The sequence below is a fragment of the Seriola aureovittata genome, chromosome 15, assembly GCF_021018895.1.
Source record: "Seriola aureovittata isolate HTS-2021-v1 ecotype China chromosome 15, ASM2101889v1, whole genome shotgun sequence".
In the NCBI taxonomy this organism is placed as follows: domain Eukaryota; kingdom Metazoa; phylum Chordata; class Actinopteri; order Carangiformes; family Carangidae; genus Seriola; species Seriola aureovittata.
Window position 1 is genome coordinate 537,501 of NC_079378.1, and position 12,500 is coordinate 550,000.

The following is a 12,500-nucleotide window of genomic DNA, read 5'->3' on the forward strand; positions in this document are numbered from 1 at the left end:
AAACACTGTAATCTGCTTCATCATCTCTGCTGTCGACTCGTCCTGCACAGGAAACTGCTGAGTCGCTGCGACAGGTGAGGGTTTCTTCCTCCAGGATCACATGACTCAGCAGATCCAGGAACGGCAGCCCGACTCCATGTTTGTTTGTTTGTTTAAAGGTGCTGACGTCATCATCCAGCAGCTGCTGGGTTTCATGAGAACCAATTTATTTTCTTCTTCTTCCTCGTTTTCTTCTTTTTCTCTTCACTACGCTGCACGATTGAACAGGTAGAGTCACTAGTTTATTTACTTTTCAAATGAAGATGAAACAGAAACTGGATCAGGATGCATCGTTAAAAACACTGGTATTTCTACTCTGTGGTGTTAGTACTTCACTAAGTATCTGAGTACTTCAGTTAATGGAAACACTCTCACCATCATTCAGCTTCCTGAAGTCCCATGATGCCTTGCATGACTTACGCTACTGAAGTGACCTATGACCTAAAAACATACGACCTGGTTGGTTCCTTCAGGTGATGTTCACCTGGCGCCGGTTGCACAAAACACCTTAAGTTCAGATTTCCTCAAAGTCTGAGTTAAGGTTTTCCTAAAATGTTCACTAAAATATTTAAGGTCTTTTCTTAACGTCAGTCACAAAAGACCTTAGTGACCAAAGTAAGGGAGGAGCTTAAAGGATCCTCTGACTGAACTCAACATGTCTGAGCTGAATGTGACAACTGAAGAAAGAGAAGAAGAAAACCTTCAATACTTTCCTGAACATTTTCAGGAAACTTTGCTTCAGACTTAAAGGAAAATCTGGTGTTTTGACTGAGGTGGTTCTGACGCCTGACTCATCACAGCTTTAGTTCTGGTCCAGTTTGTTTTCATTCTGATTTTCTATAAAGATCCAGAGGAGTAAATATGAAGTCAGATGCCTGGCGTGTAGAGGCGTCATGTGACCTCAGTGTGAGGAAGCACCAGAGGAAACCAGATAAATCAGTGTTCATCACACACTGACTCGTTTGTCTCTTTATATAAATATAAATTTAATATAAACGCCATGAAGAGCTTCCTGTAACTTCTTACTGTTTTTATTTTCTTCTATTTTTAGTTTTATTAATCTCCATCATTTTCAATCTTTTCAAACCTTTTGTTTTGTTGTATTTGTGTGAATAAATTTAAATTTTTGAAAATGAAAAAACACGATTCAATGTCAAAAATAATTTTCTCTTTTTTATTCCAAACACAAAAGTTCATATATACACTATAAAAAATGTCACCACCTTTTTTAACATTAGGAAAGAAAGGAACGATAAATAGAAACATTCACACGGTAAAAACTGTAAACACCACGTTCAGCTTCACTGCTGCAGAACCAGAGCGTCGAGGGGCAGAGCGTCGCTGAAGCCCCCCAGGAACAGAGGCCCGCACTGGGCCTGCAGCTGCTGCAGCTGCTGGGTGTCCTGGAGCTCCGGCAGAGGACAGGACGCCGTCTGCAGGTCGATATAGAGCGGCGGGGAGTCGGTCTGAGGGTCAGCGAGGGGGGAGGAGAAGTGTGGGGGGGTCGACTGGGAGGAGGGGAAGAGAGGAGGAGAGGAGCTGCAGGTGTCCCACTGCGGCACCACGGCGCCGGGCGAGTAAGAAGAGAGGCACCCCTGAGGAGGGGGAGGAGGGGGAGGAGGGGGAGTGTGGTCTGGTACCTGCACATACAGCGAGGGGGAGGTGGTGTGAGGAGAGGGGAGGTGGGAGTCCTGGAGGTGACACAGGAAGCTGCTGAGGCTGGAGGGAGCAGGGAGGTCAGCACTGCCGCCGCCGCTGCTGCTGCTGCTGCAGTGTATGCTGGGAATTTTAGGGCTGGGCTCTGATGAGGAAGAGTCAGACGAGGAGGAAGAGGAGGAAGGTTTCTTGCCAGTGGTCACATTATCACACTTCCTCTTCCTCTTGCGGCGGAAATTTCCGTTGTCGAACATCTTCTCACAGTTTGGGTCGAGAGTCCAGTAGTTTCCTTTACCTGGGGGGAGGAGTTTTTATTGATTATTGATTATAACTTTAGTTCTATTGATCTGTACAGAAACCTCCTCTGTGTTTTTACAATCAATAACTGATGACCTGAAGAACAAACTGCTTTTTGCTTTGAAATGATTTTTGTTGTTTCATTAGAAAAAACTATAAAAACTGAGTTGATTTGATTTAACAAAACAAACATTTCAACCAATCAAAGCCCACTTCCTGTTATTGATGAGTAGTTAGTTTAACAAAATAAAAGCCTGGAGACTAACTCCTGTGATGGGTTGTTAGTTTTAACTCTGCACATTGGTGTGTTGTGTTTGGTCTCAGGTGTGTTTGGTCTCAGGTGTGTTTGGTCTCAGGTGTGTTTGGTCTCAGGTGTGTTTGGTCTCAGGTGTGTTTGGTCTTACCTGGGTCGTTCTCGTCGCGGGGAACCTTCCGGAAACAGTCGTTGAGTGACAGGTTGTGGCGGATGGAGTTCTGCCAGCCGGCCTTGTTGCAGCTGTAGAAGGGGAAGTTGTCGGAGACGTACTGGTAGATCTGACTGAGCGTCAGCCGCTGCTCAGGCGCACCCTGGATCGCCATGGCAATGAGGGCAGAGTAGGAGTACGGCGGGCGAACCAGCCGCAGCACGTCATCCGGGGAGGACATGGAGAACCAGGGGTTGCCGGGTATCAGGGGCCTGTGGAGGCCGTAGAGATGAGGGAAGAAGCTTCCAAATGTTTGGGGGAGTCCAGGGGGGAGGGCAGGGGGGAGGGCAGGGGGGAGGGCAGGGGGGAGGGCAGGGGGGAGGGCAGGGGCCCCAGAGAAGGGGCATGTGGCTGGGCTGTTGAAGCAGAGGGAGGGGTCGCTGTGGTTGGACGGTGGGAGCCACGGAGACGGGGACAGGCTGGACTCTGGAGGAGCTGGGGGGCTGTACAGGCTGAAGTCAGACGGATCCAGGCCCAGAGACGAGAGCTCCTGCTGGGGGAGGGAGCGTCCACACAGTGGGGGGGACAGACCCTGCTCCGGGACGAAGGACGCCATGACGGAAAATCTTTCTGTCTGTTTGTCTGTCTGTATCAACATCAGTCTTCAGCTCAGTGTGTGTCTTCCTGCTGCACCTGTCCTGCTCTGTACACCTGCTGCTCACCTGAGACACTTATACCCTGAGGCCCCGCCCACCGACGAGCTGATTGGTCACTGTGTTGTCCCACACACACACTGTGTGCGTGTGTGTGCGCGTGTGTGTGTGTGTGTGTGTGTGTGTGTGTGTGTGTGTGTGTGTGTGTGTGTGTGTGTGTGTGTGTGTGTGTGTGTGTGTGTGTGGTGGGGGTTGATTTGAATAAGAGCAGGTTGAATTCCTCCCCTCAGGCAGATAAGAGCCTGAGGATTTAAAGCTGAGGTATGTCAAGACACACACACACACACACACACACACACACACACACACACACACAGACACACACACACACAGACAGACACACACACACACACAGCGTGTGTTTTACAGTTTCAGACGTTACAGTGTGTCGCTCAAAGACTCAATATGATCAATGATCAATGATCAATGATCAGTCAGAGGAACATCACAGATTATTTGTTATTATTTATCTATTGATTTGATCATTTTTGATTTTCTCAGTTTAACTTCTTCAGATCAGATCAGATCAGATCAGATCAGATCAATACATTCAGTCTCTTGGAGCTGAAGCTTCGATTCAAACTAGAAAGAAATGAATCTGTTGTGAGACTCAGTGGCTGAAAGCTGCTGATTCACAGTGAAACTGAATCTGAGTAAAGAGACACAAACACACCGTCAGCTGCTCTTTGAGGTGTCGCCCTGAACCATTGTCCTACACCAGACCCCCCCCCACCACCCCCCCACCCACACCACCCCCCCACCCACACCACCCCCCCACCCACACCACCCCCCCACCACCCCCCCACCACCCCCCCACCCCCCCAGACACACACAGTCTGCATGTCTGCAGCTCTTCACTGATAATCAAAGGGTCAATGATTCAACATGAAAGCTCCAGTCTCACAGTGAAGAGTTCTCTTTAGATCCACATGTTCTCTGTGTGTGTGTGTGTGTGTGTGTGTGTGTGTGTGTGTGTGTGTGTGTGTGTGTGTGTGTGTGTGTCTCTGTGTGTGTATGTCTGTGTGTGTGTGTGTGTGTGTGTGTGTGTCTCTGTGTGTGTATGTCTGTGTGTGTGTGTGTGTGTGTGTGTGTCTCTGTGTGTGTATGTGTGTGTGTGTGTGTGTGTGTGTGTGTGTGTGTCTCTGTGTGTGTGTGTGTGTCTGTGTGTGTGTGTGTGTGTGTCTCTGTGTGTGTGTGTGTGTGTGTGTGTGTGTGTGTGTGTATGTCTGTGTGTGTGTGTGTGTGTGTGTGTGTGTGTGTGTGTGTGTGTGTGTGTATGTGTGTGTGTGTGTGTGTGTATGTGTGTGTGTGTGTGTATGTGCGTGTGTATGTGTGTGTGTGTGTGTGTGTGTGGTGGGGGGGGCTACAGGACAGTCATGTGATCATTATGATCTGAAGTGTTTCATTAAAGATCAGGGGGCAGTTCTCTTAAAGTCTGAGTTAAAGTTTCCTTAAAATAAAAATTGGCACAAAACTTCTGAATAAATTGAGGAGTACCTGACCTTTGACCTTTGACCTTTTTATCCTGAGTGTTACAGACATGATGATTTGTGGACGACTGCCTCATGATAAATTGTGTTTTAATGAATCACTTGTTGTGATATGTCGTTGTATCGTAACCTGTGACCCACAGTATGCTTTAACCTCTGACCTCTGACCTCTGAGCTCTGTCTGACCTTTACCCTGGAAACCCTCCATGTGTTCAAGTGACGCAGACACACAAACAGATTTTCCTCCTTATCTTCACTGTCTGACACACACACACACACACACACCTGTGTGTGTGTGTGTGTGTGTGTGTGTGTGATGACAGTTGGCGGAGGCAGCAGTAATCTTAGCCCCGCGGTGCCTTCGTGGATGACTCAGACAAAACAACGCACACAGTCTGAACTATAACTGACTGATGACTGGGATTATACCAAGATGGTGTGTGTGTGTGTGTGTGTGTGTGTGGGGGGGGGGGGGGGGGGGGGGGGGGGGGTGATATGAGGGGCTCATGGGAAAAAAAAAAACAGATTACCTGTAACTGTCACGAGTCCAGTTGAGGATAACATAAAGACATAAAGACCCTCAGACTCCGCCCTTCAATAAACCTGTTGCTGTTTTAATAAAAGATGAATCTACAGTGTTTCTCAGACCAAGGACTTTAAAATCAAAACATCAGGACTACTGCTTCAGTGATGTGGCAACCTCACCTGTCAACACCCCTGAACCTCACACACTGCACTCACTAGTGCTATTTATGTCACATCTAAACTACCACACACATATGAACTCTATCCAGATGTCCTCAAACGCAGCACGAGTCTCAGTCTGGAGCACAGACCGTAAATCAAGATGGCCGTCGCCTTTGTGACGTCACCCACAGGTTTCTAAAGCTCAGAGTGAGCTGCTCCACCGTCGCCATCTTGGCAGTATCAGACTCCGCCCCTTAACTCCCGGCTAATCCAACTATGGTCAAAGGGGAGGGGCGTGTGTGGAGCTGAGACGATTGTGTCAAGCGTACGCTCACCCACCTGTCACTCAAAGAGGCCACGCCCTCAATCCTCCATAACTTTAGTCCTTAATAAAATGTAAACAGGTGAGTTATATAAACGTGTAAGTCATGTTCGAGTGAATGAATGAGACGTTTATTGATAGTATCGATAATGAAGAGACAGAGGAAATGAAGCGACACGTCTCTGATTGAAGGAGACTCCCTGAGTTTTAATGAGGACAAACCAGGCGACACGTTCACAGTCAGTGCAGACAGTAACCTGACGCCTGGGAGGCTTCATCATTTAACTAACAAAATACTGGAAAGTACAATCATGAGAAGTGAGTTTCACTGAGCTCAGCTACAGACAGAAGGACAGTTTAGCCATGAACATGCTTTAGTTTGAATGTGGAATATACTTGTTTATCCAACACGACCTGAACGCAGCATCGCACAGAGATTGTAATTTAAAGGCTCAGACACATTTCTAAATGGAGAAGGTTTCAACCTTCTGGAGGGTTTATTGTCTGAAGAGCAGAGACTGTTGTTTTAAAAGCAAGCGAATGAAGAAAGTTCAAAAGGTGCAAAAACCTTTTCACGATAAAAACCTCCTTCCTACCTCTGAGGGGAGGGTGAGCTCAGCTGCTAATCATGTCTGACTCTGCCTGCTGGGTTCCCCCACACTTAGTTAGGTGGTTGGTCTGATCCGGTCTGATCCGGTCAGGACCAGTTCTGTCCAGTCATGAAGAACCCGGCTGGGTCAGAGAGGAGACACTGGTTCTGCTGGCCCGAGCCTCGGTTTTTGGCGTCGATGAGGAGCAGAGGAGAGTGGGAGTAATGTCCGATGATTTCACTAACTGAGGGAAAAGACTGGACACACATACACACACCACACACACACACACACACACACACACACACACACACACACATACACAAGTTACTAGAATTGATTATAGTTCTATTCCTGATCAATCACCAATCGAGTGTTAGAGTCGGAGCTGTTTTGTTCAGCTGCAGTTCCTCTAATGTCCACTAGATGCTGCTAAAGAAGAAAACTCCAGCTGTAGATGTTACACCTGTAAACCTTAAGGGACCAGGTTCAGGTCTCAGCTCTTCTCCGCCTGTCTCTTTACCTCCTGGACTTTGAGTCCAGTTCCCAGAAGGAACTGCTGGTGCTGCTGTCTGATCTGGATGTTGTAGACTTTGTCCTGGTAGAAGACCATCAAGGTGAAGGGCTGATTGGCCAGCTGCCGGGTGCTGTCCCTCACCAGGTACGCCCCGTCCTCAACAGAGACAGAGACAGAGACAGAGGTGAGACAGAGGTGGGACAGAGGTGGGATATCATCTGCAGGTAATTGTACTTGAGTGTTTTAAATTGTACAGCACTTCATCCTTCAGCTCCTTCAGAGGTGAAGAACCACCGCCTCACTGTGACGACTCTAACAATCCAGTTATATAATAAATACAGTTTAATGATATAACATTTACAAAGAGATCATTCTGCGTGAGAGCTTCTATTTACAATACATCTGCACTGTAAAGTTCTCTGTACAGTATCTTAAAAATGGCTCATAATTACCAGTAAACAAAAATAAAATGTTTTCAGATTAATGGCATTAAAGTAAATTGAAGTTTACATGTAGAGAAATACATTGATTATACAGTTCTTTTCCTTTTACCTTGCGCACTCGTTTCAGACATCCTTCTGCCTGACCTCTGGTCACTTTACCCACATACCAGCGAGGGTCCAGCTCCTGTAACACACACACCACACACACACACACACACACACACACACACACACACACACACACACACACACACACACACACACACACACATGCGTACTGTTAAACCTGACTACAATATCTGTTAGGACACAAACACAAAGACAACAGCACCACCTGCTGTTTAGATCACAGAAATACAAAAACTACTTTTCCACTTCAAAACTTACATAATAACAACAACAATAATGATATTAATAATAATAATTATAATAATTATAACTTCAGAATCAGTGACATCTTTTAATCAATTGTTAGAGATTCTTTTATTTCCATCATGTCTTATTTAATATCATTAATATTATATATTATTGTTCACTTCCTGTCCTGTATAAATCGTTGTTGTTTTTATCATCATCATAAATATACTTGTTTAAATTTACTCATAAGTTTATAACCAGAGATTAAAATGTGTTTCATATGGACAGAAAGAAAAATATGAAACAGATGAATGAAAACAAAGGATGGTCCTCACATGTACATAAAGACAACGTGTGTGTGTTATATTACCTGTGTGTGTGACGCTGCGGTCAGAGGACGAAATGACGGTCTGTCTGATCCACCGAAGCTGCCTCTGTGTTCAACCAGTGCTGTACACACACACACACACACACACACACACACACACACACACACACACACACACACACACACACACACACACACAGACACACACACAGACACACACACACACACAGACACACACAGACACACACACACACACACAGACACACACACACACACACAAAAACATACACACACACACACAAACATACACACACACACAGGATCATTTTTCCATCACTTCAGAGGACAGTGGAGTAAATCTTTACACAGTTAAATGAAGTTTGAAATGTCTGTAACTGGAAACACGAACAGTTAATAACAAATAAAAAACCTTATATAAATAAAATTCATTGTCATTAAAGTAATAATTCAACATGTGGTGAAACCTACAGCTGTGTGTTCATCACTCAGTTTTAAAGATGGTGGGTCGACTTTGTTTCCTTTGGTCAGAGCTAAGCTAGCTGTTTCCCCCTGTTTCCAGTCTTTATGCTAAGCTAACAAACGTGTTAGCATCAATCTGAACGTCAAAGCTCTCAGACAGAAAGACAAGGAGAGGATTTTTCCCAGAATGCCGAACTGTTGCTTCGCTGTTTGTGTTCTTACCTGTGTGCAGTTTGGGGACACTGGGGGGCAGACTGTTCAGAAACAAACAAGACAGATTATTCGTTTACACACTGTGTTGATGTCAGTGATGTTCTCATGAGCGCTGCTTCTTTATACAATATATTATATATTATTATAAAATATATATATCATGTTCTAAATCTCTGGAAACGACCAAAACCAACAGTTTGTTAGTCCGACCCTCTAAACCTTCCCTCCTCTGTCATGGGTCTAAGCTCCACTGGTTCCTACTGAAGATGTAAATCTTTAAAAACACCTCACAAATCTACAGTTTCATTGTTAAATGAGACTCAGGTGGAGGTTTATCAGGTACAAACACATGATACAACTCTAAACAAAGACTCAACAACCCAGACAGATCTGACACTGGAGGCCTTCATGGTTTTAGATGGGACCAGTCTTAAATATACAGTTTCAAATACAGAGGCTCACTTTAGTTTTCATCAAACAAACACGAGGAAATAGTGTATTTGTTGGGGACTATTTTCATTAGCGGATTAATACACATTTGGTGCTGCAGTGAGTATTTGTGGCAACAGGAAGGCTGCAACTGAACTGACGTATCCCACTACTGAGGAATGAGAATCCTTATTTTACTTTTAGTTTTTCATACCTGTCTCCGAGGCGAGAGGGGGGCCCAGGGAGGCCAGGGCGGGGGGGCAGACCTTTACTCTGGAGGGGGAAGGTGTTGTGTTTAGGAGCTGGAAGAGAGAAGCAGAATTTAAAGAATCACTCCAGGACTCTGTCAGTACAAATACTGCATATAAAACCAGTCCCAGTGCTAAATGCATTCTGGGATACTTGAATCTCCTGAAGTATCCAGATAAATAAATAAGCTGAGGAGGTTCTCTGGTGTGTTGGGATATTTCTTTTGTTTGTCATTTCATGGAAAAGAGATAAATAAATCAAAATAGAATAAAATAAAATAGAATAAACTAAATTGAAATAAAATAATCTTAAATTAAAATAAATAATAAAAATAAAATGAAATTAATTAAAATAAAATAAAACAGAAAAAAAGCGATAAAGAAATCTCACCTTCATCATGTGGCTGCTGATGAGAGAGAAGAGAATATTAGTATATTAGTCTTTTCTTCAGTTTTTTTGTATCTATTTCTTTCTGTTTTACTATTTTTTTGTTTAGTTGTTCATTAATATTTGTACTTTATCTAAATATGTTTTGGACATGAACAGCTTTACAAATTAAAAACACTCAATAAAATATTATTTACTAAAAGAAAATGCAACATACCTCTCTCCTTGCATCAAACCTGTTAAACCAAACCACATTATCATTTAATAACATTATTAATTATAACTGTAAATAACTGTTTGATCATCTTACAACTGAACTCACTAAAAACACATGTGATGAATATGAATTCAAAGCCTCAAAGATAAAGACCTGATTGGATGAAAGGTATATATTTGAGGAACTGATTAGGTGAATCAGAGATGTTTTGATGGAGGACAGGTGAGAGCTCACCTGTTGGGACCAGGCCTGGCTGAGGAGTTGCTTCTGCTGACGGAGCTGGACGGAGGAGGAACGGGAGGTTTGGACCAGGTGGGGGGTTCCTGGTCGTCACAGAGTATTAACAAAAACAAGTTTTCAATGTCCATGGTTTTAAGACAGTGGAGTTCCTCAGGGTTCTGCTCTTGGTCCCTTTTTGTTTTCAGTTTTCTATGTTACTCATATAATCAGTTCATTTATAATCACTTTAAATGTAATTTATCAAGTTCAGATCATGTATTTACAGCTCTGCATGATCTGATGAGTTCAGTGTGAAGTGAGTTACTCTGTCAACTACTGTTAAATAAAGTTTATCTAAAGAAAAACTCACCCTGTCCACTGTATTGCGGTGAGGTCCTGTGAAGAAAACAAAATCAGTTTTCAGATGTTAAATCATCACATTTATATTCATTTATTTATATGTTTGTTACATTATTGATGTGTGTTTGTCTGAGAAGCTGATGCCAGGAAATTTATTATGAAAAAATAGTAAGAAAATAAATAAAATAAATACAACTGTAAGAGAAGAAATTGAATTGAAAACAGCATTTTTTTAATTTTTTTGGTTTGTTTTTTGTTTTCCTGCAGATGCAGGCAATGAACCACATGGGGGCGCTAATCCTGTATATATGCATTCAACAGGACTCTGAAACTGAGATTTCAAATGGTCCCTGAACGCACCAGAAGTGTAAGTTAAAAAAGGAATTTTTTATATTTGATGAAACAATAAAATATTTATTTATTTTTCATGGAAATGAAGTAAAGAGATGTGTGATGGTGATAGAGATAGAGATAGAAATAGAGATAGAGATGGTGATAGAGATACAGATGGTAATAGAGATAGAGATAGAGGGTTCAGGGTTCAGGGTTCAGGATTACCTCTGATGGGGGATGAGTTGGATCCCGATTCTCTGCCCGGTTTGTTGCCACGAAAGATCTGCGGCGGTCCTGGAGGAACTGAACACAACAAATGAACAGCTTTAACATGAGGGACAACCAGAAGCCAATGAGGACATCTGTCAGAGTCACATGACCTAAACATGGTCTGAAAACTAAAGTCAAGCCACAACAGATAATCCAAAATCTACATATTTGAAATCTGTACGATTCATTTCTCACATAAAGAAATTAGAGAAGGAAAAATAAAACTGAAGATGTATTCAGACTGGATTTCTGATTTCAGTATGTTTGTCTATATTTGTTTATATTTAGTCAAATGAAAACTAGAGCTGTGAAAAATAATCAATTAATCGATTGAAAGAAAGTTAATCAGCAATTACTTTTAATAGTTCCAGTCATTTTTAATACAAAATGTCAAATATTTGCTGCTTCCAGCTTCAAACATGTTTTTGGTTTGGCAGTTTAAAGGGTTTTTAAAGGGGGGTTGCCGCAATATTTATATTTTCATTATCTCTCCAGCCACTGCGGCTCACGCACTCTATGCTTTTCAGAACATCTGTGAAGATGAATAAAAACTGATGTTAAAATCATGTAAACGTCGACTTTGACAGACTCGTTAACACACTCCTAAAGACCCGGTGCTCTCGCCTTGACTCCTCTCTCTGATCCTCTCTTCCACCAGCACCTTCCACTTGATCCTGCTGTCAGTCCCGACACATCAACCGGATCTCGTCAGTAACATCAATTAACTTTTTTTCCCACATTAGAAGAACTAATGACGTCTGCACTGTGTCACCTGTCCTCGTGATTCTGCTCCTCGCGTTGTGACATTACTTTAGGGAAACTTTTACTTTTACAAGCATCTGGGTGTAAAAGAGATAATATTCACTTTTTTGAATAACAGCAAAATCAGGTCGCCGCCTCCAACATGTTCATATTCTTCTTCTTTGGTAATTTGGGATGGCTCTGCCTGATGCACGGATTACGATACTGCGTTACAAATGTCAAATTCACCGAGTACCGAGGAAACAAGGCCGCCTTTCAATTCTCTATACAGGAAAAACCCTGATGGTGTTTAAATGCTTTTACTTCTTAAATCTCTTCTTATAACACATTTCTTCATCTGAGCCTTTGGTGATTTGGCCTTTTGGTGGTTTTATTCCTAATGTTTAATCCCTTATCCTTGTTTCTACATATTTAATTGCTGTCAGATGTTTTTGCATTAGGTTGATTTGAGATGTTTTTATTTTGCTCACTTTGGATTTTTCTTTTATCCAGTTGTACTTTTCTTGTAAAACACTGTTAAGAAAAGTGCTCTATAAATAAAGTTATTATTATTATAATTGGTGTAGTATCAATAAAGTAATCAGCGGAATAATCAATAATTAAAACAATCTAATGAACAGCAGCTGTGATCAGTGTATCATGATGACCTCACACAGTGTCTCTGCCCTCCTTCAGCTCTGCAGCGCCCCCCTGTGGAGGCTGTAACGTGTGAACTCACACTTTCCTGACGGTCGTCCG

At 42.9% G+C, this 12,500-nt stretch overlaps 2 protein-coding genes across 2 annotated transcripts in view; both read right to left on the reverse strand.

The window, feature by feature from the left end:
• Positions 1-1,199: 1,199 nt before the first annotated feature.
• Positions 1,200-3,785, reverse strand: foxi3a (forkhead box I3a). The gene is made up of 2 exons (XM_056397468.1): positions 2,397-3,785; positions 1,200-1,990 (listed from the first exon to the last, which is right to left on the reverse strand). Exons 1-2 carry the CDS (start codon positions 3,052-3,054, stop codon positions 1,341-1,343), a joined length of 1,308 nt encoding a protein of 435 aa, XP_056253443.1. The 5' UTR covers positions 3,055-3,785; the 3' UTR covers positions 1,200-1,340.
• A 2,009-nt stretch (positions 3,786-5,794) lies between these two features.
• lcp2a (lymphocyte cytosolic protein 2a) overlaps positions 5,795-12,500 on the reverse strand; it is a 16,779-nt gene continuing 10,073 nt past the window's right edge. Inside the window, exons 9-20 of the mRNA XM_056397453.1 lie at positions 12,481-12,500; positions 10,956-11,033; positions 10,408-10,433; positions 10,053-10,141; positions 9,819-9,837; positions 9,605-9,620; positions 9,180-9,267; positions 8,546-8,577; positions 7,886-7,965; positions 7,268-7,342; positions 6,722-6,871; positions 5,795-6,455 (exon numbers count right to left, since the gene is read on the reverse strand). The exon at positions 12,481-12,500 is cut by the window's right edge and continues 41 nt beyond it. Of these exons, the coding sequence (XP_056253428.1) occupies positions 6,306-6,455; positions 6,722-6,871; positions 7,268-7,342; positions 7,886-7,965; positions 8,546-8,577; positions 9,180-9,267; positions 9,605-9,620; positions 9,819-9,837; positions 10,053-10,141; positions 10,408-10,433; positions 10,956-11,033; positions 12,481-12,500 (823 nt within the window). The 3' untranslated portion in view covers positions 5,795-6,305. The remainder of the gene's footprint in view (positions 6,456-6,721; positions 6,872-7,267; positions 7,343-7,885; positions 7,966-8,545; positions 8,578-9,179; positions 9,268-9,604; positions 9,621-9,818; positions 9,838-10,052; positions 10,142-10,407; positions 10,434-10,955; positions 11,034-12,480) is intronic.

What these genes read in the sequence shown, in the direction of transcription:
- foxi3a (XM_056397468.1), bottom strand. Translation starts at nt 3,054, where the DNA reads ATGTTGATACAGACAGACAAACAGACAGAAAGATTTTCCGTCATGGCG. An exon ending in CCGCGACGAGAACGACCCAG is followed by an intron (nt 1,991 to 2,396) that starts GTAAGACCAAAC and finishes TCCTCCCCCCAG; the next exon opens with GTAAAGGAAACTACTGGACT.